Source organism: Cibotium barometz, chromosome 32, assembly GCF_041138505.1.
Source record: "Cibotium barometz isolate CiBa-2024 chromosome 32, ASM4113850v1, whole genome shotgun sequence".
Lineage (NCBI taxonomy): Eukaryota > Viridiplantae > Streptophyta > Polypodiopsida > Cyatheales > Cibotiaceae > Cibotium > Cibotium barometz.
The window spans coordinates 5,228,961-5,247,187 of record NC_141077.1 but is presented as its reverse complement, the minus strand read 5'-3'; the positions used below and the strand labels follow the sequence as shown (position 1 = coordinate 5,247,187).

At 44.2% G+C, this 18,227-nt stretch overlaps 1 protein-coding gene across 2 annotated transcripts in view; it reads left to right on the top strand.

Annotated features, from left to right (window-relative positions):
• LOC147619756 (serine/threonine-protein phosphatase PP2A-2 catalytic subunit) overlaps positions 1-17,667 on the top strand; it is a 59,161-nt gene extending 41,494 nt beyond the window's left edge. The window contains exons 2-6 of one of the 2 annotated variants that reach the window (XM_086825587.1): positions 15,185-15,299; positions 15,471-15,579; positions 15,664-15,741; positions 15,822-15,947; positions 17,191-17,667. In XM_086825587.1, the coding sequence (XP_086681713.1) occupies positions 15,185-15,299; positions 15,471-15,579; positions 15,664-15,741; positions 15,822-15,947; positions 17,191-17,364 (602 nt within the window). In that variant the 3' untranslated portion in view covers positions 17,365-17,667. Of the gene's footprint in view, positions 1-15,184; positions 15,300-15,470; positions 15,580-15,663; positions 15,742-15,821; positions 16,014-17,190 lie in introns of both variants that reach the window. The other variant, XM_086825586.1, reaches the window with a different exon arrangement.
• Positions 17,668-18,227: the final 560 nt, after the last annotated feature.

Here is an 18,227-nt window from a genome sequence, read left to right as displayed (position 1 = left end):
TAATAAGCCACGGGCCTACCATATTGCTGTAAAATAGCTCCAATGGCAAGGTTACTGGCATCTGTAATCACCTCGAAAGGATCATCCCATCATAGTTGCCAGGTACGATATCGTACGGAAAAATATGGTACGATATAATTTTTTTTTCTTATCGTATGATAAAATACAGTGTTTAAAAAAAAATATTTATAAACTTAGGTGTTACCAATTCGAGATATGGAGTATTTTAAAAAGGAGGGAAGCATCATATTATAGATGAAGCTCAAACAGCCATAGACAAGCAAAAAAAGACCATTACCTTCAAAAAAATTAAATTTTTGATTTTTTTTTTTGGAAAAATATTCTGGGATTTTTTTTTGAACAAATTTGTACAAGTCCGTATGATATGGTGTCGTATGCCGTACGGAAACAACTATGCATCCCATGACGCCAACTTCAAAACTGGTGAAAATTAGAGAACTTTCTTCATGGCCTGGGATGCCTCTAGAGCCTTGCCCATGACGGACACTTTCTGATGACGAGTCTTCACCCCATTGAGCAAGTCAGGCAGAGGTGCTGCAAGGTTAGAAAACTTGTCCATGTGGGTGTTGTAGGCCTGACAAAGACCCACAAAGGAGCGAATTTCTTGGGTTGCAGTGAGAACATCCCAATTGAGAATGGCCTGTACCTTTTCAGGGTTGAGGCTAATACCTGAAGAATTGATTATGTATCCTAGGTAATGGATTTCCTGTACTCCAAACTCACTCTTCTTGGCATATTGATAAACAACTCATTGTCCTGCAAGAGTTGCAAAACCTGTGCTCTCGCTCATGTTGCTGTACAGTCCCTGAGAAGATAAGAATGTCATCTAAGAAGATGAAGACACATTTGTTAATAAGATCCCGAAAAACTTGAGGCATCATTTTGTTGAACGTCGTTGGTGCATTGGTGAGACCAAAGGGCATCCAGATCGGAGTAGTTGGGCTAACTGCTGCTCCAGCTGGCTCTCCAATGCCTTAGAAAGGCGGTAGGGGAACTTGTGTGGAGGTTTTGAATGAGAACCAACTCTATGCGATGGTCCTCAGGTCTATTGGGTGGGAGGTCGTCTCGTAGCATGATGCTGTTGTATTGAGACAAAAGACCAGCCATTCGCTGCTCCCCTGTGGGTGCTACTTGAATTGCATTAGACTGAGAGCGGACATATAGCAATGCACACTCGGCTCCTTTTCTGATGGCTCGTTGGGCCTGAATGTGGGAAATGAGTGGAATGCTAGGAATGCTCCAATCCTCGTGAATCATGAGAGGCTCAAGAAAGCCTTCAACGATGGTGAAAGTGTCTTGTCTCCAATCAAGAATGGGTGCATATTGTCGAAACCACTGGATCCCGAGGATCATGTCACACCCTAAAAGAGGGAGAGAATGAAATCCCACTGGAAAGTGGCCCGCTGAACTTGAAACTCAAATTGCTGAGCTTTAGGAGTGATGTGTGTACGTAGAGCAGAGGTAAACCCATCCACATCTAACTGATAAGGAACCAAGGTACAACTCATCTTGGTAGCCAATTGCGGAGAGATGACATCCTCAGAATTGCCCATGTCAAAGAGGACAATGAATTGTTGTCCCTTTGCAATGCCAAAGGCACAGATGAGAGCCTTTGTCTTTCCCTCAACCTCACCCTCTTGCTTATCATCAAATACCACCTGTGGCATTGAATTCAAAGAGAGTAAAAGCTGAACGGCATTTGAGGCTAATGGTGGAAGTGTGGATGATGATGATGCTACGGTTACTACTGTGGAAGTGGATGCTTAGCAGACTTTTCAACGTGGGAACTTAGTGTAATCTTTCTTCCTGTGTCCCACAGTGTGACAGAAGAAACAATGGTTCTCTATCCTGTACCGTGTTTGTTCATCTGGCTGGAGATAACCTCTAGTGATGCCATCCGTAGCTTTTTTCTCAGGAGTCTTCTTGGGCATAGAATCTTTCTTATTGCTTGATTGACTCGAAGAATTTTTCTTTTGGTCCTTTTGGTCTTTGTTGTTCTGAGCCCCCTTACCGTGGGTAGATGACTACTGGGTGGATGACCGTTGTTGGGGCTTTGGGGTAGACTGTACCTGCTTGGGCTTACCTCCGTTTAGCATTAACTATTGATTCTGAGCGAGGGTTAGTGCGCATGGATAAGTTTGAGGCTCAAAATTCCTCATTGGGTACCTAATGGTAATGTCTAAACCCTGAATAAACTGCTTGAGCTTATCTTCTTCCAATGTGCCCAATTGTAATGACCTTGTTTGAATTGGTCAAAACAAGGGAACCACCCCGAGTGAGTTTGTAAAACTCATCCTCAAGATTGGTCATGTACTGTGGTGGAAGAAAACGGGTTTTGAGGTCAGCCACAAAGGTGTTCCAATGAAAACGGACTTGGCTTGTGATGGGGTCTGTGTGAAGTTGTGACCAATGTTGCCACCAAGTAACAGCTTCCCTAGTGAGGTGGAGTGCTGCCACATGGACTTTGTCTTGTGGATTTGTGATTTTAGCTAAAGGAAAATGTGCTTCAAATTGATGAATAAATTGAGTAATTGCAGCATGATCACACTTACCATCAATACTTACTAAAATTTGGAGAGGTTCGTATGTTAGGGGCGGTGGAGGACGAGGAATTTGGAGCCTGTTGAGGGAGAGCCGCCAGAATCTGTGCCATCGTTTGCTGATTTGGGATTCGCACAGCCTCCCAGTCGAGTATTTGCTGGAACTCTCGACCGGCTCTCTCTCTGCCGCGTTGGTCTTCCTCATATTTGCATGTGGCTTCCCTATCCCTCTGTTCCTCCGCACGTCTCAGTTCTTTTTCTTCATCTGCTTTTCTTTTTGCTTCTTCATCTTTTCTTCTTTGTTCCTCCATATGTAGGACCTGTGCCAAATCTGAGATGCCTTCTTTGGGCTTCTCTTTTTCGGGGGCAAGCTGCATCTTCAGGGAATTTATTTGCTCCATCATTATTCTCAAGAGCTCTTCTGTGCTTGGCAGAAGCGTTCTTTCTGTTTGGAAGCTTTGTGCGTTCATCTGTTCTTGTTGGCTTTCTTCTTAATGTGATGTCTCTCCCGACATGGTGGAGGGCTGGGTGTTTTTTTCGGACCATAGTTTAACCATCCTTTGGATGCTCTCACTTCTTTAGGTAGCCAAGTTGGGTTACCCACCTGATGCTTTGATACCAATGTTACATGCATTGAGCTTGAGCTTGATCGTGATAACGCACAACAAGGCCTTCTTTATACCTTTATGTGGTGAGAATCTTTAGCATCAACTTTAGAGAGTAGAGAGAGAGCAGAGAATGAGAATGTAGAAGACGACACAGTATTGGGTCCCAACACCCACTAAAGGGCTTATATTATTATTTGGAGAAATGCTGTACAATGCTGAGTACAAGTGATATGAATGCCCAACGCAGGACGAGGAAGACCGTACGTCAGCTAAGTATCCACCTAGTCTGAGGCTTTGCTGAAGACTCTTCTGGCCACTGATGCAAGTCCAGATAGCTGTAGGACTGCACATATGCTGGCTGAATGTGAAGAGGAGCTTCCTTGTTGCCTGGAGTTGATAGGATGCTGCAAAATTTATGTACTTTGGTGAATACCTGAATGGTTTTTGTGTGGGACTGAGGCCATGTTTATATACTGCCTTTGGACTGCAGTCGGCTGCCTTAGAGCGCTGTCGGCTGATTAAAAATCCCACGACTGACTGTAATTATCAGTCGGCTGCTGTAAAAGTTTCCCACGACTGGATAATGCCAGTCGGCAGCACGTAATGCCTGGTCGGGTGCTGCTATACCTGTCGGCTGCCCACATTATGCTGGTCGGGCTGTAGGCCTAGTTTGGCTGCTGGCGGGCACAAAAGCCACCAAGGGGCTTTGCTGACTGCTTGGCAAAGGCTTGGATGCCTTTTGCAAAGGCTAGCCCAAGTTGGGGCTTGCCTTAGGGCTGGCCCCTTCTATGTGAATGAACCTAAACATGCCTACATGCATCTAATGCTAAGGTTGACAACGACATGCTTCTGAATGATGCTTTCTCTCCAAGTGGGTTAAGAGGACTGACATCTGAGTGACCTTTAAGGCTCAGAGACTAACCTACGTAGTTTGTGTCTGATTGTCCCTGGACTGAGGGCTCACAATGGGGTCACGACGTACGACAAATAATCCTAAAAAGGTTCTACTTCTGTACAAATGTTGCACTGATGCTCATGCCAGTGTGTCACTGTGTACCCCAGTGCAGGGTGCACATGACATCTGCAGTCAGCCTTGGCTGTGTGTCTTTTTTAAAGGCAATTACTATGTCTACAACACGTTGATGATGATGACAATGTAAATTTTTTTTCCTCTAGGAATTGAATTGTTCCTTCCCCGACTGCCAGTTGGCGGCGCTAGTGCCCAGTAGGCCACCAATGCCAGTGCAGTTCCCTGCAGTGCCACCAGCCGCCTCTCTTCTGCCCGTTGTTCTCCAATGGCCTCTATCCTCGCCATCCTCATTTCTTTTTCTCTTGTCAGCCATAGCTCAAGCCTCAAACCTCATAACTCTAATGTTTCAAAACTTGGTAGTCTTCTAAGGTTACAAACATTCATGTTTAAGCAACCTCTCTGTCATGTTATATACGTTGAGACCTCTTTGTCATGCTCCTCTGCTCCACCGGCTTCTGCAATAGTTAGCTCATGTGCAACAAGGTGAAAATCAGTCATATCCTAAAATTTACCCTTTGAGATAAAATCCTTTTTGGATTATGTAATGCCTTGTTTCTATAAAAGGCTTCTCTCCATCATTCACCGCCCGCGCGGGGGGCTGTGGGGGGGTGTGTGGGGTGTCTTTGTCCCTGGGTAGGACTTGCAAGACCTTTGAGTTCTTTGCACTGAGCCATGCTTTATGAACCTCTAAGCCATGTTCATTAGCCTCTGAGTCAGTTTTGTGGGGTCCATGTCTTGTCTTTGCTTGTGTTGGTGTACGAGACTATTGAAGGTTATTGTCATGACCCTGTGAAATGGGTGCAGTAGGTCGGTGAGCAAGATAAATTTTTAAAGATTCATACTTGGGTGTCCGGACAAAAGGTAACATGTGTGGACAACCCCAAGTGTGAAGGGGGACCAAGGGATTAAACTTCATAAGGTTTATAACCTTGGGTGGCCCTTAGAAAGTTTTAAAAACCATAAGTGGCCCCTAGGAGAGTTCTAATAACTTTAAGGGCCACTAGGATAATTATGGAGGGGGGGCTACTCCACTTTTAGAGTACATGCCTCCCTCTCTACCCCTCTCTCTTGCTTTTGGAAAAGAGAGGCGGCTGGTTGCGTGGAGAAGAGGACATGCCTCCCTCTCTACCCCTCTCTCTTGCTTTTGGAAAAGAGAGGCGGCTGGTTGTGTGGAGAAGAGGCTATGCAGGTCGGCTGGTACAGGTCACCTGAAGGGGAGCCGTACAGAACAGCAGCTGCAGGTTGGTTGGTATAGGTTAGCAGGTACAGGCTGGTGCAGGTCGGTGCAAGCCAGTTGGTACAGGTGGTGTTTCATACAGGCGGCTGCAAGGCGACTGGTACAGGCGGTGCAGGCTAGCAGGTACAGGCGGTTGCTGGACGGTTGGTGCAGGTCGGCTGGTGCAGAACTGTAGAAGGCAGCTGGCACAGGTCGGCTAGTGCAAGTCTGTACAGGACAGCTGGTGCGGGACAACTAGTACAAGCGGTTGACAGGACAGCAGGCGCAGCCCGAATCCTTCTTTTTCTCTCTCTCTCTCTCTCTCTCTTCTTCTCTTCCCCTCGTGTGAGCTCTGGAGGGCAAAGGCGTGTGACTGCAATTTCAGGACAGCATACTCAATACTCTCAGGACTGGTGTTTTTGAGGAGGATTAGATTGAGGGACAACAGTGAATCTGCTGAATATCTTTCTCTCTCTTTCCACTGGCTTACGACTGCTTTAGAATTGTTTCTTCTGGCCCTTTGTGAGAGGAGGGGTGTGGCAGTTTGAAGAGTGGAAACAGAGTTAGATGGTGGATTTGTTCTTTGGCTGAGTTTGAGGCTATGATCATGGAACAGCCAGATGCGGCTTTTCTGTTGCATTAGAGGAGACAGCAGTGTGTTGCTTTTGTGGGACACAGATCTGTATGTGTATCCTCTATGCTAAGAGGTCTCGAGGGTTGCCAGATTGGACATGCAGGTTTCTTTTCCTTGACTGGCTTTGTTGTACTCAGTTAAGCTTTTCCATTGAAATTGAATAAAGAAATACCGAAAGGGGCGCCAAGCTTTGGGGCCAACAGGTGTCGTTCTCTTTTTTGTTTTGGAGCATTCTAGCTCTTGTTTATTTGTTAATTGTCTGGACTACAACTGGATAAGTGACTGCTAGTCTACCGCACTTTGGTTTCTACTAGAGGCCGGTTTCAAGGTTCCGTTGCCGGGACCCATCATCAACTTTCTTAAGGGGTTGAGCTCGTGGTTGTCTCCAGGAAAGCCATTGCTTAAAATTTCAGCAACATGTCAGACACAGAAGATGAATATTTTTATGATGAAGAGGAAGAGCAAGAGACCTCTCCTATTCTTGCAGGAGAACAGGCTGCAGAAGATGCATGTTATGAGGATGTAATGCAGGCAGAAGACATGCCTAGTAAAGAGGAAGATGATGCTCAGTTTAAAGCTGGTTTGGCAGGGGTAATTGATGTGTTTATGCAGCTCACTCAAAGTGAGAAGTTTGCTGAATTTATGAGAGTCCGTTCTGAGCCTAAGAAGAAGAAGAAGAAGAAGAAGAAAGTGTGTTCTAGAAACCCACCTCAGGGCAATAGTGGTGCCTTTCCACATGATTCTTCTTTTGGACAGTTTCCGAACATGCAAAATACTTTTGGTGCAAACTCACAGAGTTCCTTTTTCGGACAGCCACCTATTCCGCAGCAGTCTATGCATCCAGGCTATTTTGGTGGTGGCTCTGTATTCCAATCTATGACTGGGGATACCCTCAGGGAGGCATGGGTATGCAAGGGAATTTTGGAGCTAATTTTCAGCCTGGTATGCAAGGCAATATGTATGGTGGTATGCAGTCCGGAATGCAAGGGAATATGTATGGGGGCATGCAGCCAGGAATGCAAGGAAACATGTATGGGGGTATGTAGCCCGGTATGCATAGTGGTATGTTTGGAAACATGGGAGGAATGTATGGTAGGGGTAGCAATCTTGTGAAGCCACTTCCTTACGATAATCTAACGCCTATGGGTAAGGCGAAGGATTATAAGGAAGGGGGAGCTGCAGTGAAATTTGACACGTTCAGCGGGGCCAAAGACAAGCTAAAGGCACTTACCTTTTTATAGCAGTTTGATGCTGCTTTTTCTGGTGGAAATTACACGGAATCCTCTAAGGTGAGAAAAGCTGCGACTTTTCTCAAGGGCAATGCACTGCAGTGGTGGCTGCAGTGGTGGTCCACTCCAGGTGTTCTCTTCCGTGTGGCTCACATCTACTTTTGAGGTGGATGTAATGACAGCATGGCACAAGTTGGATGCATCGAAGTGTGAAAATCTTGAGGATTATAATAAGAAGTTTTGGGAAGCTTTACTCCCAGTTACTTCTTATCGTGCAGTGCCTTTGTCTGAGCAGGTTGAGAAGTATTGTTGTGGGCTGCCCAAGGAAGTGCGTGACTATTGCATAAAGCTATAACTTGGATTATTACTACACCATTGGTTTGCAGTGAATGTTGCTACATATGCATGGCTTAGAGAGATTGGGACGCTGATCTTGCCATATTGTACTTTTCGCTTTGGATGTCTTGCTGTATCACCAGATTGCAATCGAGGACGCTTGTCATTTTTCAAGAGGGGGGTATGTCATGACACTGTGAAATGGGTGCAGCATAAGTGTGAGCATGGTGGTCGGTGAGCAAGATAAATTTTTAAAGATTCATATTTGGGTGTCCGGACAAAAAGGTAACATGTGTGGACAACCCCAAGCGTGAAGGGGGACCAAGGGATTAAACTTCATAAGGTTTATAACCTTGGGTGGCCCTTAGAAAGTTTTAAAAACCATAAGTGGCCCCTAGGAGAGTTCTAATAACTTTAAGGGCCACTAGGATAATTATGGAGGGGGGGGATACTCCACTTTTAGAGTACACGTCTCCCTCTCTATCCCTCTCTCTTGCTTTTGGAAAAGAGAGGTGGCTGGTTGCATGGAGAAGAGGACGTGCAGGTCGGCTGGTACAGGTCGCCTGAAGGGGAGCCGTACAGAACAGCAGTTTTTGCAGGTCGGCTGGTACAGGTCGGCAGGTACAGGTTGGTGCAGGCCAGCTGGTACAGGCGGCGTTTCATACAGGCGGTTACTACAGGTTAGCTGGTACAAGCGGTTGTTGCAAGCTATCTGGCAAAGCACAGGCGGTTGCAGGGCGATTGGTATAGGCGGGTACAGGTGGTGCAGGCTGGCTGGTGTAGAATTGTACAGGGCAGCTGGCGCAGGTCGGCTGGTGCGGGACAACTAGTACAAGCGGTTGACAAGACAGCAGGCGCAACCTGAATCCTTCTTTTTCCCTCTCTCTCTCTCTCTCTCTCTCTCTCTCTCTCTCTCTCTCTCTCTCTCTCTCTCTCCTTCTCTTCCCCTCGTGTGAGCTCTGGAGGGCAAAGGCGGGTGGCTGCAATTTGAGGACAGCATACTCAATACTCTCAGGGTTGGTGTTTTTGAGGACGATTGGACTGAGGGACATCAGTGAGTCTGCTGAATATCTTTCTCTCTCTTTCCACTGGCTTACGACTGCTTCAGAGTTGTTTCTTCTGGCCCTTTGTGAGAGGAGGGGTGTGGCAGGTTGAAGGGTTGAAACAGAGTTAGACGGTGGATTTGTTCTTTGGCTGAGTTTGAGGCTATGATCATGGAACAGCCAGATGCGTGCTCAAGGCTTCCCTGTTGCATTGTCTTGGTTGATTAGAGGAGACAGCAGTGTGTTGCTTTTGTGGGACACAGATCTGTATGTGTATCCTCTATGCTAAGAGGTCTCGAGGGTTGCCAGATTGGACATGCAGGTTTCTTTTCCTTGACTGGCTTTGTTGTACTCAGTTAAGCTTTTCCATTGAAATTGAATAAAGAAATACCAAAAGGGGCGCCAAGCTTTGAGGCCAACAGGTGTCGTTCTCTTTTTTGTTTTGGAGCATTCTAGCTCTTGTTTATTTGTTAATTGTCTGGACTACATTTGGATAGGTGACTGCTAGTCTACCGCACTTTGGTTTCTACGAGAGGCTGGTTTCAGTTATCCATGCAACTTTACCATCACTCTGAAGGGGGATTTGTTGGGTATTTCGGAGTTAGTAGCTAGGTTTGTTAGATTATTTATTTTTGATCTTTCAAATGCTTTGTTTTTGTCTTTGTCCTTCTTCACTATTATTTCTTTCTCAAATCTCTCAATTCGTAAGCTCAGATTTTTCTGATCGTATGAAGGTATATATGTACATATATAGAGTCTAGTCAAGTGTCCTTAGTTACTGGTGTGAACACCCTCTTATTTAGGGTCAAAAGATAAGGCTCAGTGTCTATAAAAGCATGTACTTGGGTTCTTCATTCACACATTATGAGTACCATTCAAATTGTGCAATCTCTCTCTCATACTTGAGCTCTACTGCTTCTCTCTCTCTTTTTTTTTTTCGTATGGTTGGTTGATTAGATTACGAAAATGTAATACAAGCAAAGGTCGCATGACTAGCTATACAGACATGTCCATAGAGGCCTTCAGACCGTACACACTAAAAGGCCACAAGAGGTATGCCCACCGTACGAAGAGCATGTAACTAGGGGTCAGCTTGCGCCCTGGTGATAACATGTGCATCGATCAAAGAAGAAACTTGCCAAAACAATAGACCTTGAACGCGCTGGACATGACCTTTCACCCTTGATTGTGAATCAAAGATGAAAACATTTCGCATGAGCCAATTATGCCAAAGACCCGACCATCGAAAGAAAACAAAGAAGACCTCATGTTGCTCATTGTTCCCCCCAGCCTGATCATGTCCAAATACCCACTGCCTGAGTGACAAAGTGTGTCTAGTCACCATTTGCCACACTGAAGAGATGAACTCCCATATCTGGCCAGCCATCGGGCAAGAAATAAACCTGTATCGACTAGATTCTGGACAAGTCTGGCAGAAGAAACAATCGCCATTCGAAAGTCTCCGACGCCGAAGGGCAATGGCCAAAGGGAGGCCTCCAACCATGACTTGCCAAATAAACACTTTTCCCTGAAAAGGAAGCTTGGAATGCCAACCATAGAATAGGATGCGCTTCCACCATGAGGCCGTTTTCTTAACATTCCATAACACCCAATCATCCCATGCATGAGAAGAATCCATCCTAGGAAGGCGCCCCAAGAACTGCACTTGCAACTGCAACCAAATACACTTGTAACCTCGGGTGACACGAAATCTATGACGAGCATGACGGAATGATATCATTCATAGCTGCGTAGGCAACAAGTATCAGATATCCTCACAACACCGAGTCTCGCCATACGATTGAATTGCCGTCTACAATTATTTTTCTTTGACCATATGATTGAATTGCCATCTACAATTATTTTTCTCTGGCCATATGATTGAATTGCTGTCTACAATTTTTCTTCTTTGGCCAAGTAATCACACAAGAGGTGGCCAACACGTCTGCAAGCAAGGAGTTCTCATATGAGAATCTGGAGGTCTCCAAGAAGTGAACCATAACACTCCTGTCATGATTTGATTGTGAAGCATTTAGAACATCCCAGCAAGATGCAACAGTCTTCCCATGATGCACAATACCCACATCCTTCAAAAAAACAACAGTCATGTCTTATCCATGGCTTGGAATCAACACACATAGCCTGAAGTAAAGTCCACCTACGAGCAAGGTGTACCCAAACATCCAACAGAGCTTCCTCTCCCAATCTCTTCGGGGTCGTAATATGCTTCCATGAAACCCAAGTCAACCCTGGATTATTACCTTTCTTTTTCCACAACATGAATCGAAGCGGCTGGGTAAGAGCTATCAAAGCCTTTCGAGACCAAAGAAGTAAGGGCAAGAAATAAGAAAGCATAGCTAGCATAATGACCTGTGCCACTTTCAGCTGGGTGTGAAACGACCATCGTGAGACTTCTAGTACACAAACTTATCTCCAATATAGCCTGAGATCCATTCTAAAAGTTGTTTGTTGGTGACATCCACCGCGATAGGATAGCCCAAGTGATGTACAATGGTCCCACACGGCAACATGGAACATGACCTTGCCAACCAAATCTCTCTGTGTGCAACTAAGAAGGACTGACTTCTGGATATTTATATGCAACCCATAAGCTTTCGCAAACAAAGACCAATCCTTCTCAAAGTTGGCTTTGTTGGCTTTAAGAAACATAAATGAATCATTAGCTAGTGCTTGACCTACCAATTGCTGACCCGAAGGCAAAGTTAGCCCAACCACCTCCCCCTCTTGAGCCAACTGAGTAAGCAAAGTAAGCATGGGATGGGTAACCAAAGCAAAAAGCAAAGGGCTCAACGGACATCCTTGCCGTAGAGAGCGAGTAAGGGACACTGGGGACGTAACTCCACCATTCATCATAATCTGAGAGTGAGATCCATGGCTGAGAGTGTAGATCAAATGAGACATACGTGGCCTAAAACCCATAGAATGTATCAATTCAGCAAGGGAAGACCAACTGACATGATCAAAGGCTTTCTCCAAATTCAATCTGAACCATCACCACCTTCTGCTTTGTTTTCCTTGCATAATCAATGCCTATTTGAACATTAAGGATATTATGCAAGATATTGCACCCCTTTATAAACCCATATTGAGCAGGTTTATCAAGTCCGGCAGAAATTTGTGCAATCTGTGTGCCAAGACTTTAGAGAAAAGGGATGTTTGCCAACCCATCAAAGAGATAGGCCTCCAGTGTTTCAAAGCAAAGGGAGAAGGCACCTTTGGCAACAACCGAATCACCCCCACTTTCGAAGAATCAGGCATAGCTCCAGATTGCCATATCTCCTGACAAATGGATGTCAATGGACCCGTCAACTGATCCGCATACTTAGAAAACAATTCATTAGTAATGCCATCCCAACCTGCGCTCTTGTCTTTGGGCGAATGAGCAAGCACAAAGCCAACCTCCCGCTCTGTAATATTGGCATCTAAAATGTTGGCCGAGTCCAAAGACACTTGATGTTGCACCAATGCTAGAATACTAGCGCGTGCTCGATGAACATCATTAGATAGCATATCAGGAGTGCCCAAAAGCTCCTGGTAATACTGAACACACAAATCAATGATGCTATGAGGCTCTGAAATCATCTCTCCCAATGAATTTTCAAGCCTCACAATATTCTCTCTAGCACAAGAGGGATGCAATTGCCTCTCTCTCTCTCTCTCTCTCTCTCTCTCTCTCTAACCTTTGTACTTCATTACCATGGCTTGAGGTCCATCTCCTCTTCCCCTTAAGCATCATCTCCTACTCACACACACTCCACTATGATGATGATATTTCATCCTCCATAGCTCCATGTGTGATCTTGTGATATCCAATAATCGTCACTCCATGAGATAAAAAGCAGCATATGCCTTTGCGTTTTCAGCTCCACATGATGAAGAACAGTATCACACGACTTCACCCATGCTCCCTATGGCTGTGCCCACAATCAACTTTGCTATGGCAGCAAAAATGCAACTCCAACAAGGGGCCAACAGCAGCAAACCAAGAAAGAACTCACATGAATTGCAGTAGGACTGCACGTGCAGAGCTCCACGTGCGTTTGCAGCAGCAGCACGAGATGAATAGGAGTGATTCTTTGCGTTAAAGAGTAGCAACACACACTGAGACTGCTCAAAGCCAAAGCTCTGATACCATGTTAGAAAACATACAGTCAATGGGAGAGAATGTAAAAAATATATTGTAAGCGTGTGAGTGATATTAAAGGATGCAAGAGTACTTGAGTCGGTGACGTCAAAGGTCACATATGTTCACGTGAAGTAAAACTATCTTGTAACAAGAAAAAAGATGATATGTAATAGTTTGCAATAACTATCGTGTTCTTCTTGTCTGTGAATCACCATGTGAATAAGAATCTACAATTTGTGTGTTTTTCCTTACCAACAGAGAAGGGGGGGGAGAGAAAAACACTTAACACTCACACTCTTGCACGAGAGAGAGAAAGCACAAGGGAACTTGCTTCAGCTTGATTGCACCTATAAATAATGTTATAGGAGGTTCCTTTATATAGGCACTGGACCAAGCCTCAAAGTGCATGCGCACTAACCTTACACTTAATTAAGAGACTGTTCACATGCCCATGAATATAACACTTATGTATGCTCTCCAATGTCTCCTCAAGGAGTCTCACAAGTGGAGATGCACCATAAACGGTTAAACCCTACATCCAACAAGAAGCGAACCTAGCTTTCTCATTGGCCTTTGCTATAAAAACATAATGTCTGCCAATGCTTGCCTTCCCCTTGTGTTTGCTCCTTCTCACCCATAGATGCCTGAGAGGTGAAAGGAGGTGCCACAGTAAACAAGTGCTCCCATCGTGACTACAAATGCCGAACCCAAGTGCCTATCTTATTCTCAAAAGGGATCTTTCTGCTCCTACAACATCATAATAAAATACATGCTGATTTTGGAAATCACAAAAAAGTGAGAGGAACAAATAGAGTTAAGCGTGAAAATCTGAGAATAATTGCGAGGGGAAAAAACTTACCCTTGTTCTGTGTACAAGTAACAAGAGGAGGGGTGCGAAATCTGCCTCCCAGCACTTTTGTCCCACGCTTGAACAAAGGAGTCAACCTAACCTGCCCTATTTAGAAGGTTTCCTTAAAAAAAAAAAAACAGCACATATGCTTTCCCCTTTAACTCTCTTATGTTTTAACTCTTTTCGGAAAGCTTCAAAAATAAGGACTTCCACTTTCTCCCCTCATGGTGGCCTGCTCAGTCAGCGCACAGCATCCTGCCATCTGTACTCACATGCATCTGTGGATACCGGATGCTTCCCTGACCACCTCTTTGTGGCCGTGTTCTGACGGCCTTTCTGCTCGCCGCCCTGCACTTTCTTTCATTGAATATCTGCTGTGCATACCTGCTTGCTATAGTTGTGTAGGAAGCCAGGCTCTCGTGCTTTTCTACACATGAAATCCGTCTGCTGCCCACACACCTCTTCTTGCATAGGTTGCAACCAGCCTTTCGCTACAGATTTCAGGGCTCAAAGCCCAACCCCTTACTTGCATGTTTGCCAAACATGTCAAGGGTTATCATATGAATATAAAATCGCAGCCCCTCAGGGTGTTAAATCAGAGGGAAAAAAATAGGGTTTCGTAAGGGTTCTCTGCGCATCTCAAGGTGTGGTTCTCAGATCTTCCCCCCCTAACATGTCAGCAGAACCCTAAAAAGCATAAACTTTTTCATGAGATAAAAACTTAGGCATGATGTAGAGATACTTTCAATGAGTATGCATCAAATCAGCCTTGGCACAAAATTGTAGAGAATATCTGGTTCTTGCGAATCCATGGAAAGCAAAACAGAAAAGCTTGCTGAGACCTTCCGTGCATTGCAATACCTTTTGCATTTAGGTCACTCTGATACCAAGTGTTACAACCCCATGGATCTCCTAAACAGGAAACTTAAGTGATTTGTACAAACCCCCTAAGAGGGGTGCAGGCTAGCTCGTCTCCCAATTGTAGGTTCTATGCCTTGAACCACCTCTGAGCCAAGTGCTAAGGTTTGACTCCCAGAGATACATGCCAGCTTGCTCCATAGAGGCCTTCGGCATGCCCCTCTATGCTCTACCACATGCGTGGCCGGAGTCTTGGTCGAACTCTGATCAATAGTGAAGTAATGACAATAATAACCCATGTTTCACTTATATAGTGCCTACTGTTGCTATAAATAACCATCCTGTTATAAAGAGCCATTACACATGGATTTATAATAATAACCTTAGCCACCGGTATTTGCTTGCTTTCTCCTAATCCTAGTACTCCCCTAATCTTACTAGATTACGTCACTAATCTTGAGGATTAGCACAAGGTATGTAACAATGGTCTAGAACCTTGAAGAAAACCGGGATGATGGTTTTCCAATTCTACTTTTCTTTTGTTTGGTATGTGAGCTTTGCGCATATGCAATTTTGTTTCCTTATCTTTTGTAACAAGCTCTTTTCTTGGCTGAAAAAAGAGCGGAACAGAACTGATGTTGGCATGGTTTGAATTGTTTATGATGATGGCAGATCGAGGCTATTATTCTGTTGAGACTGTGACACTTCTAGTGGCATTAAAGGTCCGTTATAGGGATAGGATCACTATATTGCGAGGCAATCATGAGAGCAGGCAAATCACACAAGTGTAAGTTGCTCTTATCCATCTGGTGATTTTATCGAAGTACTTCTACTGGATTGTTATAGGATAAGAAGTGAGATCAAGGTGAGATCAACAAACCTTAAGAAAAGTGTGGAGTCATGAGCGTGAAAGCTAGTTTTATGGGCAAGCCCTTATTTGATTACTTACCTGTTGCAGCTATGGATTCTATGATGAATGCCTTAGAAAGTATGGAAACGCGAATGTATGGAAATGTTTCACTGATCTCTTTGACTATCTACCTCTTACAGCACTCATTGAAAGCCAGGTAAAACAAAGATGTTTTCAAAACTGCTGCAGGTTCTAAATATTTACCATCTTCTGTGGTCGTTTACATTCACCTCCCTTTCAGATTTTCTGTTTGCATGGTGGCCTTTCTCCCTCCTTGGACACTCTCGATCATATACGTGCTTTGGAACGCATCCAAGAGGCAAGGAAGCTGTGATCTTTATTTTCTGTTTGTAAATCTGGATTTAGTTCTAATCCCCTTTCACATCTTTGTTGATGTAGGTGCCACATGAGGGACCCATGTGTGATTTGCTGTGGTCAGACCCTGATGACCGTTGTGGGTGGGGCATCTCACCTCGTGGTGCTGGATACACATTTGGTCAAGACATTGCTGAACAGTTCAACCATGTAAATGGGTTAAGTTTGGTTTCTCGAGCACATCAGTTAGTTATGGAAGGTTTTAACTGGTGTCAGGTGTGATACCACTTCTGCTTGTGTTTTGGTTTCAACTTGTCAATGGTTGTGTTTGTTCGGAATCTTTTGTTCAATTGCTTGCACATTTAGCTCTAAGGGATCCTTGACATAATAGCACAATGTTACTAGCATAAACTGACCACAGGATATAGTTAGTATTTTATAGCAAGGCTAGGAATCAGGATTAGCTGGGGTTTGATCAAGGTATGGAAGGAGAATGAAGGGCAATGACAAACCAAAGGAAATGCCTAGTCCCAATTTTAATCGTAAAGCCTAACCTGGGCTGCATGTTGGCCTGCAGTTATTTTAGCATATGGAGTTAATGGCTACTGCGTGCCACCGGTGTGTCCAAGAATTCTTTTGAGCCATTTGAACTTTGGCCCAAACCACCACCCCACCGTTAGCCCCACATTGTTCCCATCCAGGCTACATCCATATCCATGACAAAACATTCTTTACATGTAATTCCTGCAACTTGAACTCTGTAGGGAGTTCACGCTGGGTCATCTGCATAGAATGCAAAATGGTTCGTAACCAAGGTTTCTATCATCCCCATGAAAGTAGAAAAATCTTTTGAGCCATTTGAACTTCGGCCCAACCCACCACCCGATCGTTAGCCCCGCATTCTTCCCATACAGGCTACATCCATATCTGTGACAAAACGTCCTTTATATGTATTTCCTGCAACTTGAACTCTGTAGGGAGTTCACGCTAGGTCATCTGTATACAGTGCAAAATGGTAAGTAACCAAGGTTTCTATTATCCACATGAAAGTAAAAAATTCTTTTGAGCAATTTGAACTTCGGCCCAAACCACCACCCCATTGTTAGCCCTGCATTGTTCCCATACAGGCTACATCCATATCCATGACAAAATATCCATTACATGTAATTCCTGCAACTTGAACTCTGTAGAGAGTTCAAGCTAGGCCATCTGTATACAATGAAAAATGGTTAGTAACAAAAGTTTCTATTATCCGCATGAAAGTATAAAATTCATAGTTATCTGTTATGCTCCACATGTTTATGGCAATAACTACTTGCCAGTTTTAGTTCTTAATGGGAGGGATTCATAATCTCACATAGGCTGTTGTGGGGTGTATATTTGTAGGATTGTTTTCAAAGATGTCATTGAAACTAAAAGATTTTTGGGGGGCTTTGTTCTTTTGCAACATCAGGATAAGAATGTGGTCACTGTATTCAGTGCTCCAAATTACTGTTACCGATGTGGCAACATGGCAGCCATTATGGAGATTGACGAGTCGATGCAGAGATCCTTTCTTCAGTTTGAGCCTGCTCCAAGGCAAACCGAGCCTGACACTACCCGCAAGACACCTGACTATTTCCTGTAGTTGGTAATGCCACTGATGTATCCAGTTAGATGAGCAAAAGAGTTTTACAACACCCGACTACCTTTTGGTAGTCTTCCATGATTATGATTATTAAGGTTGACATTTTTTGGGCTGTACAGTGTTTTCGTTGATTTATAGAATAGTTACCATGCTGTTAGAGAATTGTAGTTGCATAAGCTGTTTTTTTAATGGCACTGCTCAAAGCTCTACAGATAATTTGAAGCCTTAGTTATCTCCCAAATAATAACTGTTGAAGTGTGCTCCCAGAAAAGAAGATAGCCACGTGTATCATGATTCATGTAACACATTTTTGTTATATTTGATTGATCTTTAGAGGGCTTGTAGCATAGCAGAAAAATGTAGGCACAGCCAAGTGGTGGGGAAGCTTTAGGCTTCAGCCAGGTCAGGACTTTGCCTTGAAGGCTGCATGCAGGTTGGAAAGGATGGTGCTTCAGGCGTGGCGAGTGGCTTTTGCTGTTGCAGGGGCCAGAGCTCGTGTGTAGTGGCATGGTGATGGTGTAAGGGTCCTAATATTTTGTGTTTAACTTCAGATAATTAACAGGCCTGCCTAATCAAAGACACGTATGCTTGATATTAACAAGAAGCGCGGTGTTTGTTATTAATTTTGATATTCACTTGTTTTTAAGATTTCAAGTTCCTACACATCTGGCGGATTTAACACTATGTACGACTTTACAAGAAAATGTGTCCAGCCTGGACAAGGCTGTGATACATACCCCACTAAAACTAAATCCAAGAATTGTGCCATGACTTTATGAATAGTGGTTGACAGGAAATTTTGGAGATAAGACGATTGTGAACACTCGTGAACGTTTTTTTAATTCCCTACAATCTTGAAAAAT